General features: G+C 41.5%; 1 protein-coding gene across 2 annotated transcripts in view; it reads right to left on the bottom strand.

Annotated features, from left to right (window-relative positions):
* The window catches only part of mfsd2b (major facilitator superfamily domain containing 2B), a 28089-nt gene that overhangs the window by 3761 nt on the left and 333 nt on the right, over positions 1–23995 (bottom strand). The window contains exons 2-12 of one of the 2 annotated variants that reach the window (XM_049590133.1): positions 22574–22960; positions 15311–15436; positions 15083–15207; positions 11065–11188; positions 6940–7018; positions 6615–6796; positions 5212–5302; positions 2932–3053; positions 2322–2405; positions 2102–2185; positions 1855–1964 (exon numbers count right to left, since the gene is read on the bottom strand). In XM_049590133.1, the coding sequence (XP_049446090.1) occupies positions 1855–1964; positions 2102–2185; positions 2322–2405; positions 2932–3053; positions 5212–5302; positions 6615–6796; positions 6940–7018; positions 11065–11188; positions 15083–15207; positions 15311–15436; positions 22574–22942 (1496 nt within the window). In that variant the 5' untranslated portion in view covers positions 22943–22960. The remainder of the gene's footprint in view (positions 1–1854; positions 1965–2101; positions 2186–2321; positions 2406–2931; positions 3054–5211; positions 5303–6614; positions 6797–6939; positions 7019–11064; positions 11189–15082; positions 15208–15310; positions 15437–22573; positions 22961–23995) is intronic. The other variant, XM_049590134.1, reaches the window with a different exon arrangement.

Here is a 23995-nt window from a genome sequence, read left to right as displayed (position 1 = left end):
CGCTCTGATAAACCGGTGGGCTAAAATTACAGGGCTAATAACACGATTAGATGATGAGCAGCGGGGGCGGCACCACCGGCCTCGGCCCACAGACAGAATAAACAATCGGCCCCTTCCAAAATAAACATGCCCCCGTGGGAGGCGCCTGTAATTTGGGGTTTGAGGGAGGGGAAAGGAGATGAGTGAGGAGCGGAGTGTGCCATAGAAACGACTGCTTTACCTCTGGTGGTGTGTTAGCTCTGTGATGGTATAGAGGATTTATAGAGGACGCTGCCTCTAATTCATAAAAGTTACGTCACTGTCATGACCTTGATGTGACCTCAGTGAACAAATAGGGCCCTGTAGGCACTGAGTCACCACTAACAGCAGGCTGGTGTGCTATTACGGGTTAACTAATGACACTGCATCAAATCAGAGCAGCACAACCACTGTATAGACAGACCTACAGGAGGAGGCTTAGCGGATTTTGAATTTCCTGCTTGAAGAAGAAGAAGAAAGTCTTGGTTCATGTGATCTCATAATGGATTTTTTAGCTCAAATATTTAGATGATTTTTATAAATTATTTGGTGTGGAATCTAAATAAGCGTTGATCCTATGTGTAATGGAAAAGTGATATGTCCCAGAGGAATAAGGTGGGAGTCCTTTCCCTGAAATGGGTTAGGGCTGGGCAGTTTATCCATAGTATATTTATACTATTGACATGAGACTAGATATCTTCTTATATATTGGATAATGTAATATTGTTTCCTGGGCCCTTCTTTGTGGAGTTTGCATGTTCTCCCTGTGTCAGCGTGGGTTTCCTCCAGGTGCTCCAGCTTCCTCCCACAGTCCAAAGACATGCAGGTTAATTGGTGACTCTAAATTGTCCGTAGGTGTGAATGTGAGTGTGAATGGTTGTCTGTCTCTATGTGTCAGCCCTGTGATAGTCTGGTGACCCGTCCAGGGTGAACCCTGCCTCTCACCCAGTGTCAGCTGGGATAGGCTCCAGCCCCCCCTAACGAGATAAGCAGTTATGGAAAATGAATGACTGAATGTCTTTTCCTGGTTTTAAAGGCTGCTTTACAGTAAAGTGATGTCATTTTCTAAACTTACCAGACTGTTCTAACTGATCTGTTATTTGCCTTTTAACACTTAGTCATTACATCCTTATTACTGAATATTATTTATCAAAAATCTCATTGTGTAAATATTTTGTGAGAGCACCAGTAGTCAATCGTAGTCGCAATATTAAAATTGACATCCATAGTCAAAAATATATATTTGATTTTCTCCATGTCGCCCAGCCCTAAAATGGTCTACCTTCACGGCAAACAACAAGAGAGCTATCATATGTGTAACTAGACATGTGGCTCGGATCCACTCTGCCTCTGTGTGTGTCAGACATGACATTATATAGTTTAAAATACTTCACAGATAAATTTGATGCAACATGTCAGTAACTGGGATGCAGCAACTCTCTTCCACTCATTTTGGGCATGCCAAAGAATGGGACAATTTTGGGACGAGATTTTTTAGACATTTTTGTACATGTGTAATAGAAGACCCAGAGCTGCAGTTGGCAATATTTAGTGTGGCCCAAAGAGATCTTTCATCATTGCTAGCAAGACGTCTCGTTCTGCAACTGGAAGTCTAACCTGTCCCCTCTGTTTGGCTGCTAGGTCAATGATGTCATGGCCCACCTGAAGTTGGAAATGCTCAGATATATTGTTCAAGCATCAGTCCATGAATTCTATAAAGTATGGCAACCAATCCTGGACTATCATAATAATGTCTGTACTTCAAGAAATGTGATTGAATGCCTTCATGTGCCTATTTGAATGCAGTATGATTTGATGTGCTCTGGAGTCTCTTACCATGGCAGCAGGAGCGACGCAGCCACACTGAGTCCAGAGGACACAGCCACAACGTATGCCACCACGACATTGGGGATGAAGACCAGCATCAGGGTGAAGGGCATGATCCACTAGAAAGAGGGGAAGAGAGTCTTTTAGATGAGGAGTCCACGTTCCCATTTTGTCCACAAGATGGCACAAACATCAAAGCGGTGTAGTCAGCGTTAAAAGCTACTCTGGCGAACCAAAATAAAAACAGAATACTCACTGTGATGCCGCAGAAAGCTGCCGTCTTCTTCCCAAACCTCTGCAGAAACCATTGCCACAGCGGGATGCTTATCACTGCAGAAACCTGGGTAAAGACGTGCAAGAGAATCATGTGTGATGCATGTGAGAGGAGAATTGGGAAAAATAGTACCAACATTTTTTAAATCAAGGAGTCATGTTGTATCTTCATGAGGTGAAAGGGTGATAAACGCCGTACTCACCAGGATGGTCAGCACTATATTCTGGAAGTGATCCCTCAGGTCGGCGGCGTAAGTGCAGAAGAGGACAAAGTTGCTCTGTACCAGCTGCAGAAATCAGAGATCAAATGTTAAGATACTTGTCTCGCCTCGTCTTGTCTACTCAGCGCTGTCGCTGGGCGCTCAGCTTGCTGCACTGAGTGCCAAACCAAGTGACTGGAGAAGCTGCTGACGGCGTTTTGCAGTGATTTATTCCCACCCCGGGCTCATACAGATGACAACTGACACCTCCACTGAGATGAGAGGGTGAATATATACAGAAATAGATCCCATGCAAAAAGTTAGAGTAGTCTGCAATAATTTAAGCAGCCCAAACCCCCGAGTGTCAAAACTGAAGCATCGGCCTACATGTGACAGACAAACTGCTAGGATGTGCCACGCTGCTACGACTCTCAGGAGACTTAAAACATGTTTTAAAGCGTTTGCTTTCAGTAAGTGCTCTTCTACATTGATCAAATCAACATCGAGCGTCAGCAGCAAGTCTTCCGCATTGTCAGGATCCCACACTGCCTCCATTTACTGTAACGTGGAGTTACGTGTCTGAGGAGTGCTTTATAAATAAATCTGCTTTTACCTGAATGGCGACAGTGATGAAAAGGAACGCAGCGGTGAGAGTGAGGTACGGCCCGTGTCTCATCACCAGGATGAAGCCCTGATGGAAGGGGATCTGCTTCTCGGTCCTTGGGGCGTACGGATCTGAAACAGTTACACGTGGAATAAGAAGATGAGCGTGCAGCATATCGGATAACATGCAGTGAAGAGAAAGGAGATGTGTTTACTGCCCCTGCATTGCAGAGGATGCTGTGTGTCATTTATAATAAAGATCAGAGAATGAGAGCGAACACTGGCAGATTCCAAACTAGTTCAGTGACTCTCACTGTGAAGGGAAAGTACAGACAATGGAGGGAAACCAGAACAGCTAACGTTGCAGTTACAAAGTGTGAATCTTAGACCAATAACCCAGAGGGATGCCCTGAAGACACTAATCTCATCCTTAACTGTGCTACTTTAAATTCAAAATTCTATTCCAAATGTGGAGTAGCTCATTAGAGCCGCATAATTAACACTTTTCATCATTACTTTTTTAAATTTTGTCAGTGTGACAGAGAACAGACAGGTTGTAAATTAGACAGACAAAGGTGTAACGACAGATATTTCAAGTGTCTGTGTGCATGTATTTGTCCAGAAAGTGTGTCTTATATTTATGTATGAATAACTGTGACCAGAGGAATGTGCAGGTATCTGCATGAGGAGGAGAGAAATAAATAAATAAATAAATAAATAAATAAATAGGTAAATAAATAAATAGTCAGATAAATTGTAATAATAATGTTTATAAGTAAATTTAATGAGAACAAAAATATGAATAAAAATAAAATAATGATCAAAATATTATTAATAATAACAGAAATAAAATAATAAAAAATAAATCCATAAATAGGTAAATAAATGGTAATAATAACCATGTTGCTAACAAAGATCAATAGCTACAAAATAAATGTTAATAATTAATAGCAATAATAATAATAATGAAAATAATAATAAAGATAATAATTACAATATTGATAACAATAAAAATAAGATAATTAATAATAATAGTGATTATAATAAAAGGAAAATTCACAAATAAGTAAATAACAGGTATTATTAATAATGTTCATTTTAAAGTACAATAACTACAAAAAATAGTAATAATAAGCAAAAATAATGATATTGAAAATAATTATAAACATAATCATAATAATGATAATTATAAAATAATGTAATGATAATATCAATGAAAGGAAAAGAATGGGCAAAGAAATGGTATTAATAATAATGTTAATTTTAAAGTACAATAACTACAAAATAAATGATACTACACAAAGAAAAATGAGAAGAAGCAGAATGAGAGGAAGAAGAGTAAAAACAAGTAAGTAATTGAGTCAATTTAAAATCAAAGGTTCAGTGTAGCCTGGGGGGGAGGGGGCTGAGGAGGGCTAATGGAGTCTACCTCTAATTTCAGTGACATCTTAAGATGGCTTGTTTCATCCACAGCTGAGAAGCTGAGAGCAGCTAATGTCGAGCACTTTGCTTGGGAAATGATTCCCAATTGATGACAGTAAACAAAAACAGAAAAAAAGGGGTCTGCGTTTAACAACAGCGAAACTATACTAAAAGTAAAATGATCCAAGTCTCATTTATCCAGTTGTTTGCTCATTACTGCCCAAAGCCAGACTCCACTGACAAGAAAAGTAGCTTTAACTCGTTGCACACAGGAGCTGCTGGTCTACCGCTGTCAGTTTGTTGTGTCATTGTGTGACTTTGGTGTTTTAAAGGGATGGTTTGGATTCACCAAAGTCACACAGCAAAGTTCAGCAAGGTAAAATTACAGCTTTTGTCAATGTCTGGCTTTGAAGAGAGAAAAGATAAGTTTCACTTTCAGCTCAGTTCCCCGTCAGAAACAGCTGTTTGTTGGGAAGTACTGAGCGTACGACTGGATAAATGAGACTTCGATGATACTGCACGAGTTGTGTGAGAGTTTGCAGACCCCTATGACTTCAATTCATCAAGAATTTTCTCTGTTTTGGGATTCTTTGTTCACTGTGGAGGCATGTGAGAAAAACAACAAACAGTTTTCCTCATGGATTCAGCGTTACACTGGGTCAGCAATTACTATCCAAATGGTCATTTGGAGGGTGAATTATTCCTTTAAGGGGCACTCAAACCACCTCAGTTAAGTCTCAAGGGACAGATTTTTAAAAGAGAATGCTCGAAATCAATACCTCCAGTTTGTAATGCAGTCGCTTTAAATCATAAAGTAATTATTTTTTTGTCAATCGATTGTTTCAGCAGACCCAAAAAAAAGTCTCACCATCTCTCTCTTTGACTCCCAGGAACATCACCACGGTGCAGATGAGAAACACGCCTCCTATAACACCAGCAGCGATCATGTACACCTCCTTCTGCAGAGACAGGGAGAACACACACATGTAGCAACATCAGTCCGTCTCTTCTTACACAGGCAGCACAATCCAGTCTATTCTGAGCCGCTCCTCAATCTTTAATTCATAATGTCCTCAAATGCCTAAAAGATTTAAGTGCTTCATTTCAACAAGCTGTCACGGAAGGTGTAGATGTACTTTTTACTCAATTAATGGATAGGTTTATTCCATATATATATATATATATATATATATATATATATATATATATAACTCATCAGTGCCTGATTTATCGCCTTTACCTTTCTGTGTTCTTTTCCACATCAGCCTAAACTGCACATTTCCCTGTGCAAACACAAGCATAAACAGGAGGAAACCTCAAGTACATCTGTATCCCAAAATACAGCCTTATCCGTTCAGCGCCGTACCCCGACAGGAACTGCTCTGCCTTAAACAACCTCTGTTTGTTTGCTATTTTTCCGTGTGGCTCAGCCCAGCGGTTCATTATTATTTATGCACATCAAACACTCCCTGTTTCTGAGGGCAGACCTAGTTTGCCCAGACGGTGTGCCACCCTCACCAGCGACCACGGAGGAATTTAGCGGGTGGCTGCAGAGGGTTTGGCGTGGTGAGCGGGTCGCCCTGATAGGGTTCACCCAAAATCCATTGGAAAAGAACCATTTGAAGCCCAAATAGCTGCGGTGCGACCAAAATCCAACGCAGGACAGTTTGGACTTGTTTCATCTTTGCAGAAAAGTCCTGTGATGGATTCACAGCAGTTTATTCACAGCTCTGCAAACTGAAATGTGGATGTGAACATGCCCTCCACCTTGAAGTACAAGACTAATATCTCCAACATATTGAATCTGGAGTGCCTCGTTCCAAATGTTGTGGGTGAGATATAAATAGGCCTAATGACTTACAGACTGTGGAGACCCCTCAGAGTGGGGGCCACAGTTTGGAGCCTGATGTGAGGGAGGAACCCCCTTTGTGGTCACGAGAGGGGAGCAGGCTCAGGATGTCGGGTTCAGATATCAAACAGTGGCATCTCCTTTCAATCCCCTGGGCTTTCATGGGTTAAAACACGAGGCCATTTTGGATGTCAGAACCTGTAGACAGTCTGTAAATATGGACCCAATTTCCAACAATCCCCCTTTTCATTCAGCGCTGCTTTTTTCGACCCCCGGATATTTAGCAAACCGCCCTGAGCACACACCGCAGCTCCAAGTTAAGTGAGAACACTGATGACAGTCCGAGTTATTTTCAAACCAACTCTGCGGCCTACTTTTGAGCACACCTGGGCTCCTGGTTTGGCACCGGCTGCGACACTTACAGAGTGTGACAGGTAGTCCTGGGAGCGCACCAGGCTCTTGACGATCTCTGCCCCGCTGCTGTTGCCAAGGTAACCGGCGGACATGTTGTGAGGCGGGCAGTGCTTCAGAGTGTGAGCGCTGGCCACAATCTGGCCCTGGATGGCAGCGCCCACGAGAGTCCCCAGCACCTCCATTGTCATTCCTGTCACACGAGAAAAAGATCCAGCCATCAGTTCCAGCACTTCAAAGCTATTCACACAGTCTTAATCTTTAAACTGAGAAGGCAAAGATTAATTCAGCATTGCATGCATTAACAAGTGCTTTTTGCATATTCAAAGAGCTTACGGTAAGCAGTGGCTGAGTCTCTTTCCTTCTGGTCCGTGCTCAGGAACATGGTGAGAGCAGAGTAAGGCACGTGGAAGCACTGCAGTGGGGCAGAAACACACAGTCATGGCTCGGGTAAAGAATAAATACAGGTCTGGCACAGCAGCAGTCAGTCACAAGTCTCACAGGATTGGAGAAAGATAATGAATTTGGAGTTTTATTATTCTTTATTTATTAGCTCTTGCCGGTCGGTCCAACACTTTAGTCCAGACCAAAATATCTCAGCAACTATTAAATTGACTGCATTGATGACTGCATGATTCCCTCATGATAAATCCAAATGACCTCGTGATCCCCTGATTTCTTCTGTAGTGCCACCATGAGGTCAACATTTATTGTTTTGAATGAACATCTCATCAACTTCTGGATGCATTGCCTTAAAATGTGGTGGAGATATCCGCATCTACGGTGGCTGACAAGGGACAATGCACTACAACGTCTGCTGCAGCTACAGAAATGATGTTAATAGATATAATTTTTTACCACGTTCACCATCTTACACTTAGAGTAATGTCACCAGTTTCAATCAAAGCATTGGATTAACTGGGATTTTGACCTGACAATGGTGCTAGATAACAAATAAAGGAACAATCGAAGTGATTAAAATTCATCCTGAAGGGACCAGCGATGGCCGACAAGGGCATACCAGCTACAACAGCTCTGAATATTTCTGCGGACTTTCACATTTTGCTCTACGACATAAAATATGTCTGTAAATAAATCACTCGCGAATTTTGAAGCTTTTATGTGTCTTAAAAAGGCAGTTGCTATCAAGTGGCTAAATGAGACTACAGAACGTCATCATGCCGAACATGACTTTATAGCCGTGCTGTGGGGGCGACGTTAAGATACGCAATTGTAGTGTAGTTTGTTAATAGCCTAACATTAGCTTTTTACTTCTGGTGATTGCATTTAGGCTCCAATAATCACAAAAGTCATGTTCATTCATGAAGATTATCTTGCTGAGCTAAACATGTAAGTATCATAAATGTTTGTTTGCCACAGAGCTTATTTTCTGCGATAATTTAAAACTCAATGGAAAAAATCCATGGGCCTTTTTGATGAGGGAAACGGGTTGATGCTAACTTCTAATACCAATCAAAAAATGGAACGTGCTGCAAACGAAAAAACGTGCCGTAAAAGCCAAAACAAATGCACACATGCTGCAAATACAGGCATTACGCTAAGTCAATAGTTTGAGAAGTTAGTGCTGCTTTGGTTCCCTCGACAAAAAGTCGAGTTAAGATTACTGCAGGAAATAAGATCTGTAGCAAACAAACGTTGATGATACTTACATGTTTTTTCAACAAGATAATCTCCACAAATGAACAACATTTTTATGATTTTTAACGTGTAATTGCAATCGCCAGAGGTGAAAGCTAACAATACGGCTACAAACAAACGACACCACAATTGCATGACATCAACGTGCGGCCGCAATGAGGCTGTAAAGCTGTGTTCGGCGTGATGACGCTCTGGAGTCTCATTTAGCCATTTGTCTTTTTTAAGACACATAAAAGCTTCACAATTCACAAGTGAGGTATTTACTGACGTATTTTATGCCGTAGAACGAAATGTAGAAGTCTCTGAAGCTTGTGTGAACTACAGACTTTATTTCAGGCATCTAACCAAAAACCCACAGACTTTGAGACGAGGGAATCAAAAATGCTAACTTTTTTCCATGTTTTAGGACTCATTCCTGCACCTTATCTAGTCAAAGTCAAAAACTTTCGATTTGTCCAATACTGTATGACTAAAATCTGCAAAACTAATGACATTCCTATGAGTCTAAAATGGTGAATATGATAAATATTATACTGATAAACATTAGCACTGAGCATGTTAGCGCGCGGCTATTCATTTAGCTCAGCCTCACAGAGCCGCTAGCACTGCTTCCCACTCTTAAAACATTTGACTCACAATCAAACGGGAACACCCAAGATATCTTTAGATGTCTTTTATCTACGAGTTCCTGTGAAAATGCAAGATGCACGCCGACTGTAAATATATCAAAAGCAATCTCTGCAGTTTCCATGTCGGCCAACCTCAGCTCTCTGTTTTCTCCTTCCTCACCACCTCTCCCAGCCAGAGAATAGGCGAGCAAACCGAGTCCTGCTTCACTTTGTAATTTACACAAGGGCTCAGTCAGCACTGCGGAAGCCACGACGAAAATAAACGCGGCCGTGAAAGGATTTTTTTTTTTTTTCCCGCCGCTGGTTCTATACAGCATGTCATTTACGGGGCCTTTACTGGATGCAAACATTTATAGAATTGAAGCTGCTCAACCGACCGCTGCAGATGGAAGTGAGAACTAATAAATCTGACAGAAGCCCATTAGAGGTTCATTACATAAACAGATGATGTATTGCATCCTAACCTCTGTTTACAGGCTGTGACCCTCTGAATGATAACAGCTGGCCTTTTCCAGCTCGCTTCACACAAACACAGAACCAGAGACAATGAAGGAAGGGCTAAAAGTGGTAACCAGCATTTACCCAGCGAGAGGTTCCTGGCAGGAGTGACCGTATACTTATCAGGTAGTTAGAATGACATGCCATTACAGCTGACCGCAGTGTGGCTGCAGCGGTCTACGCGCTCTGTAGCACATGTTATATGGGTTACCCCAGAGCAGAGAGGGAGAGAGATGAATGGTCTGGACCATAATAACAAAAGGCAACCTAAATAACTACACTTCCCCTTTGAGGTGAGGTATCTAAGAGCTCTGGGCTCTAATCTGCTGCACGTCTCGCAAATCAAAGTGTAAATCCTACCAGGGGCTGTCGGAGTCTGGCATGAGACGACTGTAATCGTCTCCACTTTGTTATTTGCAGTGTTTGCAGCATTTTATCTATATGTTATGTAATGTGTCATCTGCAGACTGTGAGCTGCATCAGTCAGAGCTTTCATCTCCTGTTTGACATGTCTCTAGCACTGCGTGTGAAGTGTGTGATCTGAAGCATGCGTTCAGATTTCTTAAACATCAAATGTACTTTTGAAAGAGCATTCGTCAGTGCTGCAGTCAGGACCACCTAAATGGAGACCAAGAGCAGAGTGTATCAAGACTGAGGCAACGCCAAGACTTTGACCAAGACCAGTCCAGGGTGAGTCCCACACTGCATGACACATAATAAAATGTGGAACATGCAAACCATAGGCAGTCCTCACATTGATCTGAAAGATCCACACTCCCATAAACACACCCACACTCTTCAATCACCTCTTTTATTGACATAGACCTACTGTATATATATATGTATAATTGCAGAGGTGAATTTTATGTGTGGGAATTTTCCTTTGTTTTCTTCAAGCAAACAAATACAAACAAAAACTAAGGAGCTCAAATCAACTTAACCATCTAAATTCAATACTTCTTTTTTTGCACAGGCAATCAAGTATGGCTGTGGTCTTGACCGGTTTTGAAATAAAGGTAGTCTTCTGCATGGATCTATAAATAAAACTGGATACGTCACCAGACGTTGACATTTGGTTGAATTTAGGTTGTGACATCAGGTGACCAAAATTCAATGTCAGGACAACGTCCAATGCCAACGTCAATTTGACAAAGAATACTGACGACAGATGACGTTGTCAAGTTGTGATGTCCTGTAATCAAAATCCAACATCTTTCAAACATCTCATGCCAACGTCATCTTGGCGTTGAACAATGACATTTTGTCGTGAGGTGTGAGGAACAAGACCCAACATCAGCAAAACATCACCATGTTAACCTTCACACAAAATGAATTTGAACATTGTTAGACGTTTAAAATATTGTCAACCCCATTTTCATTTTAACTAAAATTAACGTCTGTCCAATGTAAGAGTCCAATGTCTTTCTCACATCATACCAATGTCCATTGCCAACTGGGCCAAGATCTTCCGTATCATTGGGCCCATACAGCAAGAGCACCAGAATCTTCGCTGGTCAATTGTCAGACTTCTGGTTCGGCCCTCTTATAACTTATGTGAAGATAAAATGATTTAATCATGCGAATCCTCTGGACTCTCAGAATGGTATCGGACTGAATGGATCAAATCCTGATGGTGAAACAGTCATTTCACTACAACACTAGCATTCATACTTACGGTGATGAGGGTTTGGTAGAGGCAGTAGAAGCCGAGGTACCAGATGAACCTGCCGCTGATGAAAGGAGGAACAAACCAGAGGTAGAAGTAGGAGACCACCAGAAACGGAGTGCAACCCACCATCCTAGAAGAACACAGACATATGACAGGTGAGAACACTGAAGTCAGTTTGATGCATAAATATTCATTCATTCATTTCCTGGAACCGCTTATCCTGGTTCAGGGTTGTGGAAAGGCTGGAGCCTATCCCAGCTGTCATGGGGCGAGAGGTGAGGTACACCCCGTACAGGTCGCCAGACTATCACAGGGCTGACACACAGAGACAAACAATTTAGAGTCACCAATTAACCTGCATGTCTTTGGACTGTGGGAGGAAGCTGGAGAACCCTAGTTTGCTGTGACGCGACAGTGCTAACCGCTGCACCAACGTGCCCTCCATTTTAATCAAATTTCATAATTTGTTTCAAGCAATTACAGTTCTAAGCTTTTCCGTGCAGCCACCGTCACCATTTTAAGCTGTCAAAGTCGAGATGACAGTGGCTGTGTTATGTAATTTTCATAGCAGTGCACTGTTAAAATCAGGCCATATTTCTGGCAGATTACAGTGAGGCTTAAGCTGACTGCTAAATGATTATGTTGCTGTAAGTATGATAGGAATCTGTCCGGGGAGGGACGGGCAAGCATGCAGGGAAATACCACAATATTTCAAACCCACATAGCATTTAGAGATCAACACACACACACACACACACACACACATAGACATGAATATGCAGCAAACGCAGCATGAAGCAATTCTGCTGCGATGTGCTTTTCTCAGAACTTGGACTGATACAGAATGTGGGCCATGTATAATTCATAGGTAAACAACTGCTATGTGTCATTATGGTTAAAATGAACAGCTGCGTGTTTTGAAATGAGGCGAAACAGGCGGATTATGGATGATCAAGAGTATGACTTGTCTGCAAGCGCCAATAAATCATCCGCCCTCTTATGGTTTTTTTTGCTGTTAGGAGATTGTTTGTCATGTGGTGTGGAGAGAGTGAAACAGCTGTAACAGCAGCACATCTACAGGTAGAAAAAAAACCACGGCAATTTGGTGACTGTGGCAAAAACCTGCAGCGGCTCTGACCTCTGACCTGCCCTGCACCAGGAGGTATAAAGAGAGAAAGTGGGAGAAAGAGGTAGAGAGAGTCAGGGAATGGTCATTTCTAGCATCGTCCAGCCCTCCCACCTCGCTCTCCTCCTGATTGTTTGCTCAAACAAAGGCGGCTGACAACGCTGGTGCTGCAGTATTGACCGCTTGGTCATGGGAGCGATGAAAGGGCCCCGGGGGGTCGATGAATGGGACAGTTAGAATGTTCCTGCAAGATGACTGTGTTTGGAGAGAGGCAACAAAGCCACAAGCACCAAACACATATTTTCTCACACGTCAGGCACTCGCACCTGTCCCAATAATTTGCACAGTCTTAATTAAGCATGGGCAGGTTGACGGGAAGCTGGCACACACGTTTCTCTTCTCTCTGACTTGCTCAGGACACCCGCAGCATGTTAATTAGACAGCGTGGAGTGGAACGGAGGAGATTTAGAAGAGGTGTGGTGGGGGGGAGAGAGTGTGCTTTCTTTACTGATACTGAGTTCAGTAGTGTTCAGAGGCCCCAGGGATGGAAAGTACATATACTCAACTACTGTTCTGGTACTTGAGTATTTCCATTTTGTGTTACTTTCTACTCCACTACATTTCAGTGGGAAATATTACATTATATAGCAGATTATAGAAGATTGTCTTTCTCTAGGGAGAGGAGACAATCTTCTATAAGAAAAGAGATGTTGTCTGAAGGCTCTATTCGGCAGTGGGATTTTACATTACTACAGTCACAAAAAATAAACACAGCATCACCGAGGGGGAAGCCAAATGACTCCATCCTAAAGAACTCAAAGATAGAAATCACATCATGTCTGGCTGTGGATGTGACAGCCAGAGGGGGGAGAAGCACTTTCTGTTGGATGGGCAGAGGGGAATTTCCAAAACTGAGGGAGTGTCGTGCAATCTCATCACAAATACTGATGAACACACATTTAAAATATCCCTATATACCACACACAGTATTCACATGGGCACACACACACCTACGGCTTCCCGGGGGTAATTAAAGCTGATTTAACAGCCATCAGCATCTGTCTGCTATTGAGCGCGGCTGGCTGGCCACAGTGGACTTGGTCCCCCTCCAGCTCTGTCAGCCTGTGTGTATAATCTATGGTTTATAATGCAGCGGAGAGTGGATGTGTAATTACAGTAAGTGTCACGCTAGTATGTTAAAAAACATACACTGCACACACACACATCATCTTAGCAAATGGAGATTTATGGTGCTAATAGCTTCGTATAATCCACCATCATAGAGCCACAAAGCAAAATTGCACTCAGAGTCTGTGAGATACTGAGACACATCTTGCAGACAAAGACAGCTGGATGATGCCCAAATGTGAAATGAGGTGTTACATAAATGCAATAAAATGTCAACCGGCAGCACAGTGGCAACATGATTAATGAAAGACACTGAAGAACTTCCTTGTCTTTTGTTGTCTGGTCTCGAAAGGCAAAAAGCAGCCCACGCCCTTGAAGCATAGAGAATGCAAAGCTCATCAGAGGGAGCGTCGGGAACAGTGTAATTAAAGCACAAAGGCTATTTATTCAGTCCAATCCTCAGGTGAGACGCTCGGGCCTGAGAACGATTTCAAAACCATCTGAAACTGGAGCAGTTGGTTTGTTTTTGTTTAGATTGTGCACAAACATTAGCATTATGCAGCGGCCGTAATTATGTCTGAGAGAGCGGGAGCAGACCCAAACAAGTTTCATAATCTGTCAACAAATTGCAGACCTTTACACAAGCTTAGCTGTATGTCGACAACGGCACTTCGCTCTGTGTTAACTGAGGGGAAGAGGGTCATTTCACCCAAGATTATCAACTGAGATGAATAAATATCTATATCACATGGATTCCATTTTCATTAGGTCCTTTGACAGCTTGGGAGTAGAGCTGAGCAACATGCCGGTATCAGAGGTTGAGACTACATATTGTCCAGTAACATTGGAATACATGCACTGCAATAAATCAACTATAGAATACTGTTTCTTATTTAATTCTTACTCATTCTATTCTTGCATTCATATGTAACACATTTTGTGGTATGATGCACATATTTGTTTATATTGCTTATACGTTTTATTTCTCTATTATATATATATATGTACATAGTGTTATATATTGTAACACAAGGCACAATTTTGTTTTACGTCCTTATTTTCTTTTCCTATTTCTTATAATTTCTCTATGCCTACAATATAGGAGCTGCTGTAACGTGTTCCATTTTCCCCCCCGAAAACATACTGATTATAGTTCAGTGGTGTTCATTATGTCTTTAGTTTCTGATAATGACTTTAGTTGTTCTTTTATCTCAGACACGTCCTGGAGAGGCAGCAGGTGGCGTGACCGTCCTGTCAGTTTTTGACAGGACGGTCATGCCTCCCTGATATAGGCTGTTTGACAGATCAGCTGATAAAGACGCGTCACAACCACCATCAAGTGACACTTCTGAGGAAGGCGGAAGTTTCCGATTATTCCATTTCTGCCAGTATATCCCCCTGAATCCTACACACCGCACCTTTAAATCTCATCCTTTTCTGACCTTACATGTCGCATTAAACACTACAATTTTGTGCACTGTTTTCACTGGGTAGCCAAATAATAATGTTTCGTAATTTTCTTTTGGGTCAGTATCTTGAAAGCAGTGATAGTCTGCTCCTAAAGAACTGTCTTATCATCAATATTTATGTGGATGCTGTGAATCTAATACTGTAGTTCTGCCTAACCCTCTTTTTGTGCCTATGTAAAATCTAACTGTAGAAATGCAGGAATAACCAGTAAAAGGAGAAGGAAATCAACACTGACAGAAGTAAAGGACGGGTAAGAGAAATAACATCAAGGAGTATCCTTCAGTGAGACCCGGAGCTCACCAGGGCATGAGTCTGCCAATCTTGGTCCATCTGCTCTTTGTAATGAAGAAGCCGACAATAGGGTCAGTCACTGCACCCCAGGCTTTACCAATGAACAGCACCATGGAGGCCTGGAAGGCGTTGATCTGCAACACAGAGCAGGGACAGACTGGAGTTACAAACAGGCGCACACAAACTCATTTATCCACACAGATACTTTCTCAAGCTCTTTGTTCTCAAACAAATTACCTGAGCGACATCGAGCAGATAGATTTGCAGGAAGAAGGCGGTGGCGCTGGCAGCCACCTCCTTGGGCGCGCCACCAATAGCGAAACACAGCTTACTGCATAATGTCAGCTTCTGGCCCAACTCCGTCTGTGGAGACAAAGGTGACAAGGGAGAGGGAAAAAAATTTAATAAGATAATGGTGGCCTGGCAGGTTGGGCTGCTAATGAACGAATTAACTTCTCACCACATGCAAGCATTGTGATGAAGACTCTCCTTCCCCGTGGGAAATAAAATGTGGTTTAACTGCTTACTGTCGAAGTTTATACTAACTGTATGATAATCACTTTCAACATGGTTATGCATTTCTGGACACATATTCTTTGCAAATGACTTATTAAAGTGATACATAAACCCCTAAGAAAACCTTATAAGATGACATTAAGAAAACTTTGTTTTTCTTGCATGCCTTCACAGTGAACGAAGAATCCAAAAACTGAGAAAATTGAGCTTGAGGACACAGCCAAATGCAAGTATAATGCTGAATATATTAAACTGTGTGGACCTTGAACTAAGGACTAAGGAGAAATCTGGACCCCATGACTGAACCACTGTATTTAATCATATTGAGTGGGCATTTATGACTTATATTGTCATCAGGCTCATTCCTGGAACAGCAAATCAGGAGTATAAATAACAAATATTTCATTTTGTTGGTTAGTAAGCAAAGATGACTCAGTCATAGCATGATAAACTGTATGATTTCTGTTTCCGTACTGAAAGACATAAACTCTTACTAAACTAACTTCCTTTTTATTTTTGTGTCACAGGGCCGGGCAAATTCCTACCTAAACTTTACTTACCAGAAACAAAGACACATTGCAAGGTGTGTCGCTCTCAAACACATTAAGCCATGATAACAGATGTATGACTCATGAATAGTGAATTGGGTAGTCATTCATAGTCTGAATATCCTTTCTATTTCAGGTGCTCCTAAAATAACATTTCCCCCTCATCTTCATGTCGCAACGATTCAGTGATTCAGTGGAGTGCAAAGAATTGTTGCAAAAGTGTTTGCACGTCACACTACGTTTGCTGTGATAATGTATGTGGAAGATGTGTAGGTTGTAATCTGTTTTCTTATGAATTCACTCCCTTAAAGACACAAAAATAGTCTCCTGATCATTAATCTTCCTGTATTTTCGTCCCTCTAAATGACAGTTACTCTAGGATAAGAGAGATGTTCATGTATAAAATATGTGTGTGTGCAAAATAGAGGATCAGAAGGAGACCCCCTGTCGGCTGTTTGTATTGTGGTGAATCTGTGCAGACACTGTGGGCCACGGAGGAGCCTGACAAACCCACCGAGTCATCCACAGCTCCATTTCCCTTCACCGTCCTCTGCCAAAACCATGAGGCACGTGACTCTGTGTGTGTGTGTGTGTGTGTGTGTGTGTGTGTGTGCAGCAGGAAGGGCGAGCTTTCATCTTCACACATGAATAAGACGAGACACCACAGTCTAGGGAGCCCAATATTTACGACTGTCTCCAGGGGCGTGCACAACCTCTGCCCCCCCCCCGTATAACCTTTGGTGTCAGACACACACATTCTTGTATTTCTGTCTTTGTGACGACCTTTGCTGACATCATGCATTCCCTCGCCTTTCCTTCTCTCGAAAATTATGATGCTAAAAAGGTCAAATCATTATTTCTTGCAGGTTTAAAGGCTGATTTTGCTCCTCAGTGACAGCTGATTGTGGTTTAAACTATTATTTATTATTAGAACATGACAACATTTGCCAAACAGCAGAACATTTAACAAATCTGAGGTACAAAATCTCAAAAAATAAAACAATAAATAAACAAATACATCTTAATTCTGGTCTGCAGCTTGTCAAACTCTTTCTGAGGAAGGTTAAAAACATTTTGTAAGAGTTTTAGTTGATGATGCAAAGAGAATGAATAGACAGAAGAAAATCTGTTTTACCTCCACAAAGTGTCATTTCTGCTGTTTCTCAATCAAAACAATAACAAAAGACAGACTTCGATGACATCGTGAAGTCGTGGGATCATCCATTGCTGATAAAAATCCATCTGACGTGACTCAGGCAGGAACCATGTTTACCGACGAGGTTTTAATCATCTTACGTTTAGTCACATTATGTCATTTCAATGCAACGAAATAGCCGATTAGTCAGTCATGTTACCGTGCTAACTTACCATTAGCACTGGATGAGTCGACTATCGCAAATCGTATGCATTACTAGTCGGGCTTGCAGTGCTGCCGTGCCCACTCATCCTGCGCTGTGCTAAGGGCACTATTACCAGAGGGGGGGGGGCACGAACATCAATCATGAGCATACATATTGCATTAACTCTCTCAGTTAAGGCCCTCTCAGACACAACACGGTTTGAGCTGCGCTGCTGCTACTTCAGTGAATACAGCAAAATGCAAAGCTTCCTTTCAGGTTATTAGGACCGTTATTAATACAATCAGCTGCCTCTGCTGAGTGAAGTTCTTCTAAACTTAAGCTTATTAAACATACCTGCATTTAACAATGGGACAGGAACATCAAAACAGTCTTGCTGTCATCAGTATCGATGCAGAACTTACTCAGAAGGTGTCATATAATGACCTAATTTACAACCTTGCAGCCAGGTAAAGCAGATGTGTGTGTCTTTGTAGAGCCTCTGGCAGCTGCTGTAAAATGCCTGTTATATGTAAGGACTTTTCTTCTATATGTGTGAGCATAACAACAAATCAGTTACACTTAGGGCGCCCACATGACCAGCAGTGGCCCTGCAGTCTTGTCTTCCTCTTCTTCTACTACTACTACTTCTCTTTCTTCTTCTGGTTAATGGCGGGTGGCAACTGCTGTTTAAGGCGCATTATCACCACCTTCTACAAGTGTATAGATGTTTAATTGCATTAAGGATTTCTTATATCTCTATTGAGGAAAATTATATTGAGGTAAATATCGTTATGGAAGGAGAACTCTCAACCACCGAGCTGGACTCAGTGTTTGAGGCAAGTGATGCAACATCTAAAACTTGAGAAACTAAGATTCATATTAAATGGCTCTTGTGTTAAATTTATGAGAATCTGGAATCCATTTTTGGAATATATATAAAAGCTATAGTCTAAACCCCCAGTTTATTGATAACTCCACGTGAAGTAAGTCACATTTACTTATTTTATTTATTCATTTTGTATTTTATCGTATTTTATTTTACTTTATCTCTTTCTATTTTATTCTATTTAATTTAATTTAATTCTATTTTATTTTATTTTGTATGTAGTACATTTTTACTTGTAGCCTTTGAAGGTTCTATGTGTATATAGGCATCTATAAATATGTGTACTTGTGCATGTATATACTTTTTTCTCCTTCTTTTGTAATGCTGTATAGCAGTTTATATGTTCTTAAAAAAAATATATGTTTTAAATATGTTAAAAAAGGTAATTATCATTATCATTTTATTGCCTAGACCTACCTTACCCTCACCCTACTCTAAACCTAATTTTAATCTAAACCCTAAAACAAAGTCTAAACCCTCAAACAGGCCTTTGAAGAAGCGATGTCCTCACTTTCCAAAAATGTCCTCACTCTGTTGGTTAAAGATGTACTTCGGTCCTCACTGTGTAGCAAGTACAAGAACACACACGCACACGCACACACACACACACACACACACACACAACAGTGTCGCTCCACATCCAGTGGCCCAGGCTTGGCCCGCAGCTACTCCCCTCAGAACTTTATGAAAGAGGGAAATCACCAAAGTAACCACAGCCGCGACCGACACACTGTTATTATCCGACTCACGTTTTCTCTTCCTCCTTTTTTTTTCCCCATCAAAACATGGAGGGGTTCGAGAACGACAATTACCAGGAGGGAGGTGTGTAATTATTCAATTGCAAGACAAGCGGGTCAGAGGTAAGTAAAGGCTGCACGGCGGTTCCGACTTCAAAACTCTCTCTTCTTCCACTCTCACTGCAATTACCCCTAATTGGAGAGAAAAAATTAAAGTCTTTGGTGTCTGGAGAATGCTGCTTAACTGATGATGTGCAAAAATACTCTCTCTCCCTCTCTCTCTCTGTCTCTAAACTCTCGTTCTTTCCCTGCAAACACTCTCAATGTCTCATTACTGAGTTCTTATCATCAAAGAGGATAAACAGGATATCCCTTCTACTGTTGTCTGGATGCACAAACAGCACCACATACACACAAATCAACACACACAAACACATATACAGAAATAGTTGCTCAGACTAAAGGGAGCATCTGCGAAGTTCAGACTGTCAACAAGCGAGGGACAAGGACAGATAAGACTAATCTCTGAAGTTAATGAATCCTTAACCGTCAGAGGGAAAACAATTTAAAATGCTTGAACTGCACTGCAAGTGATTTAAATCAGGATTGAGGATAATTCAAGTGCAAAGAAAGGGGGTGGGGAAAAAAGCGTCTTAAACCAGCTGAGCTTCATTTTCCGAACTAAAATGTGTACACTGATTGTTAGCGTGCTAAAAGTTAAGCTGGTAAAAATGGATCCATAAAGCAGTTTAAATGTGCGGTGAAGGATTTTCTGACAATCAGGGTCGTATCACGGGTTGCCGGTATAGGAGCTGACAACAGTAGCTTTGTGCCGTCAGTTCAGATTATGGATTATGAGCAGGAAAGGGATGGTTGATGATGTCAGTGATGGAAGCAAGCCATTAAAATGTGACGCTGCAGCTAAACTTGCAGGGAATTGATCCAAAATCCAGAGATGGACAGAATTTATAATCATTCCCTTCAAACATGCTCCACATGAACGTCACAGTACTTGTGTGATGGATCAGGAAGCTCTTCATGTGGCAGTTAACTGGATCCATCAGTTGGTCTCATTTAGCTGCTTTCATCTCTTTTGTCCCACTTAGTCATCCTTATTTGACATTTCTCATGCATACAACTAAAAAACCCTCTTGTGCTCCTTGGCTTTCAGAGTAACATGCAAGTCTAAAAAATTTCTAGTCTTATCTAACTCATCAAATTTAAAGAAATGAATGGTATATTTCCAGCCTTCCTAACATACATTGTTTGGGGGTGAAAACATCTTTTTGGAATTTAGAGGAGAGCAAGTTGCTGTGTATATTTGAGACACAACCCAATCGGCAGAAAAAATGTTGGCTCTGTACATTTCTGAAAACCACAGATATGCTAGATTTGGACATTATCATGTAGCGGATACAGTGAAACGTTAGGTTTCAACAATGCTGTGGTTAACGTGTGGTTAGGTTTAGGCATGAAAAATACTTGGTTATGGTTAGTAAAAGATCATGTTTTGAAAAGCAGTAATGTCTTGGTAAAAAACAACCTCTTTTCGTGCCTAAAAAAGCCGCTGGAAAAACAGCGACAGGTCGCTACAATCACCCATGTTTGGTGCCTAAAAAAGCCGCTGGGAACACAGAGATGACTTGCTAAAACACAACCGCTTTGTTGCTTGTTTGTCTCAAACAGTGGTCTGCAGCTCGGCAGGTGTTACGCCTTGATGACACACCACCACCATTCAGATGACAAAGTCAGCTCACATATTACGGCACAATAGAGATGTTGATATGATACGTATGAAACGTACGAATGTAACATATTCGTGGTTTGCAGAAACGTACAATGCCAACATTTTCTTCTGGTCATTGGGCTGTTGAGCCATGTTAAGCGGAGTGTAAGAAAATATTGACACACTTGAGTATTGCATTATTGTGCATTATTAACAGAACTGTAATCTATCTTCAGCCATTTGCCTCTTCCATATATATATATATATATATATATATATATATTTATATATATATATATATATATATATGTATATATATATATATATATATGCATATGTAGTCTCACCTTTACCAGCTGCAGCAAGTCTATGTATATATACCATATATCTGACCAAGGAGCACAGCATAATGCAGAAACAGGATAAAAAAGAGCTATCAATGCACAGAAGCATAACAAGTGGCATTAACAGTAACTAATAACACGCTCTACCCATCGACTATTGAATAGGCCTGCTTTACACCAAGGAAATAACAAAGTTTCCATCTAAATTAAGCACAAACTTTACAGAAAATCAGCGGAAGAAATTCAAATTATTGTGTGTTTCAATCCACTACTTTTGTGTGAATATTAATACTCTCGAAAATCTGCATTTTTAAGTGATTTTCTTCTTTTGAGGTAATTCCAATTTCATTTTAATGGCATTTACTGTATTGATCTTTTGTTCATCTATTGTATGATATGAATTGGTTGTCCTGACTATTGTTTGCCCCTCGGGGACACTAAAGTCTATCCAATCCAGCTCACCTCGGTAAAGTTCTGCCATCTTCAGGGAAACTACCATCACCATGATTTGTTTATGGTAAAATCAAAATCTCAGGTGTCAGATCCACTCAGCCAAAACCAATAACACTGCAGATTATATGGAGGTTTCGCAGAGATGAGACAGTTGCAGAACAGGTTAGAGGGAGTGATGTCACCCTGTTTCAGAGGCAACCTGAGTCAAAGTAGCAAAACAGAAAATAAGTGACTAACTACCACGGTATTGCATTACGTTAGTATTTGACACACTGTCTGCACAGTATAGTTTCTACCTAAATAAAGGGGCAATGCACCACGTAAAGGCTTTGGTCTATGTCTTTTATTTCCTCAGTTTTACAGCCTGAAGAGCATCACTCTGAACGCACAGCAGCTGCTATACAAACACAAGCTCACCTCACAGACTTATCACCCTCTAGCAATCAGATGGCAATCACCCATAAAGCCCTCATAGAGATAAATAACGTAAGATAAAACAGAAAATGGCAGGATATTCCACCCAGGCTTCTGTTGGTTGCAAAACTTGAGTAAGTCATTCCCTTTCTGCTGTCTCGCTTCCTATTACGGCCGTGATTACAGCTGTCTTCATCACTTACTGATCAGGTAAAAGAAAGCAATCATCTCTCAGATCATCCCATCAGTGGGAACAGCCTTTATCAAAAGAAAACAATCAACTTCCCGGCATTGAGTCTATTATCTGGGGGATTGCAGTTCACAGGAAAACAATGCAGCTGATTAATCACAAACAGATTAGCCACTAAAGAGATCACACTTTCCATCTTTTATTCCCCTCTTCATCCAATCAAGTCACTCACAGCCTCACTAAGCCGCAAACACACCAGATGCGATTGAAAATTGTCACTCAGATTTAGTGACATGGGATAACTACAACACAAAAGAAGCACTAAAAACAAAACAGGTGAGCTTACCTGCTGAGGTGTTTTAGGAAACAGCGGTTCAGTGGGCTTGATGAGCTTCCCTGCAGAGCCCTGAGCTCCCTTCTCTCCCTTGGCCATGGCTGAGAGGCTGTGTGTGAGGCGGCAGCCGTACTTCTGCGTCTGTGTGTGTGAGGGAGTGTTGAAGTGAGTGTGACTGTGACTCCTCGTGTGAGCAAGAGCGCGAGGAGGCTGCCACTGGGAGGTGGCGGTGGAGGTGGTGGTGGTGTGTGTCAGAGGGTGAAACTGGATGTGGCTCTGGCTCCGGGTGTGTGTTTGGTGTTGCACATGAGCAGCGGCTCCAGAGGCTGGGAGCTCGTCCTGCTGCTCCTCTGTGACAACTCTGCCGTTTTCCGTCGCCATTCACATGCTGTTGTTGCTCTGGAATGAGGCCAGGAAGGGAAGGGCAGAGTCAGACAGGCACACATATGCAAAAAAATGACACAACCATGCTCTGCAACATACAAGCACAGGAATGCAGGGAGGTAAACACACAGACAAAGACTTTTGATGCATGCATGAAAACACAAAAATGGGACAATGCACAAGAGCAGAGCTGAATACAGATGCAGGAGAATGTTGCAAGAACACACAAGGTCTGTAAGCTCCATTTTAACATGGAGAAGGGGACACATATGAAACAAGGGGCCCTCGGCTAGAAGATTTTGAGCATCAACTTAATTTCCTGCATTCTGGTGAATCTTTATGCACCATTTTTTTTTTTTTTTTCTTTTTCTGCATCAATTCATGGTGTTATTCTGTCAAAGTAAAAGTCCTCTGCTATTTTTATGCTTTTATTTGGTGGACACAAATGTACATGCATGTTTTAAATATTCTAAATACTGAGGGGGATGTGTCCCCTGTGCCCCCCCTTAATCTACACCCATGCTCACACTCTGGCTTTGAGCAATCGTCTTTAAAACACACAGCCTACTTAAAGTCAAATGTCATTCAGGTTACTGTGATCTGCAGTATTTAACAGCTTGAAAGAGCAAACCGATGTCCTGTACAGGACTGTGCTGTCTGCCCTCATCTTACTATTACTGTAATGCACAAAGAGCAGAGCTGAATACAGATGCAGGGGAATGTAACAAGAGCACACAAGGTCTGTAGGTTCCATTTTAACATGGTGGAGGGGACACTTATGAAACAGGGGGCCCTCTGTGAGAACATTTTGAGCATCAAACACTTCACTTCCTGCATTTTGGTGAATTTTTCTGCATCAATTCATGCTTTAAATGTCTTTAATTCTGTCAAAATAAAAGTCCCCTGATACTTCCATGCTTTTATTTGGTGGAGACAAATGCACATACATGCTCTTAATATCCTAAATATTAAGGGGAACATGTCCCCTGTGCCCCCCTTAATCTACACCCATGCACACACACATGCTCTTTAAAACAAACAGCCTTCTTA

The sequence above is a fragment of the Epinephelus fuscoguttatus genome, linkage group LG11 (genome assembly GCF_011397635.1).
Source record: "Epinephelus fuscoguttatus linkage group LG11, E.fuscoguttatus.final_Chr_v1".
Taxonomy (NCBI): domain Eukaryota; kingdom Metazoa; phylum Chordata; class Actinopteri; order Perciformes; family Serranidae; genus Epinephelus; species Epinephelus fuscoguttatus.
The sequence above is the reverse complement of the archived record's forward strand: the minus strand, read 5'-3'. Positions and strand labels throughout refer to the sequence as shown.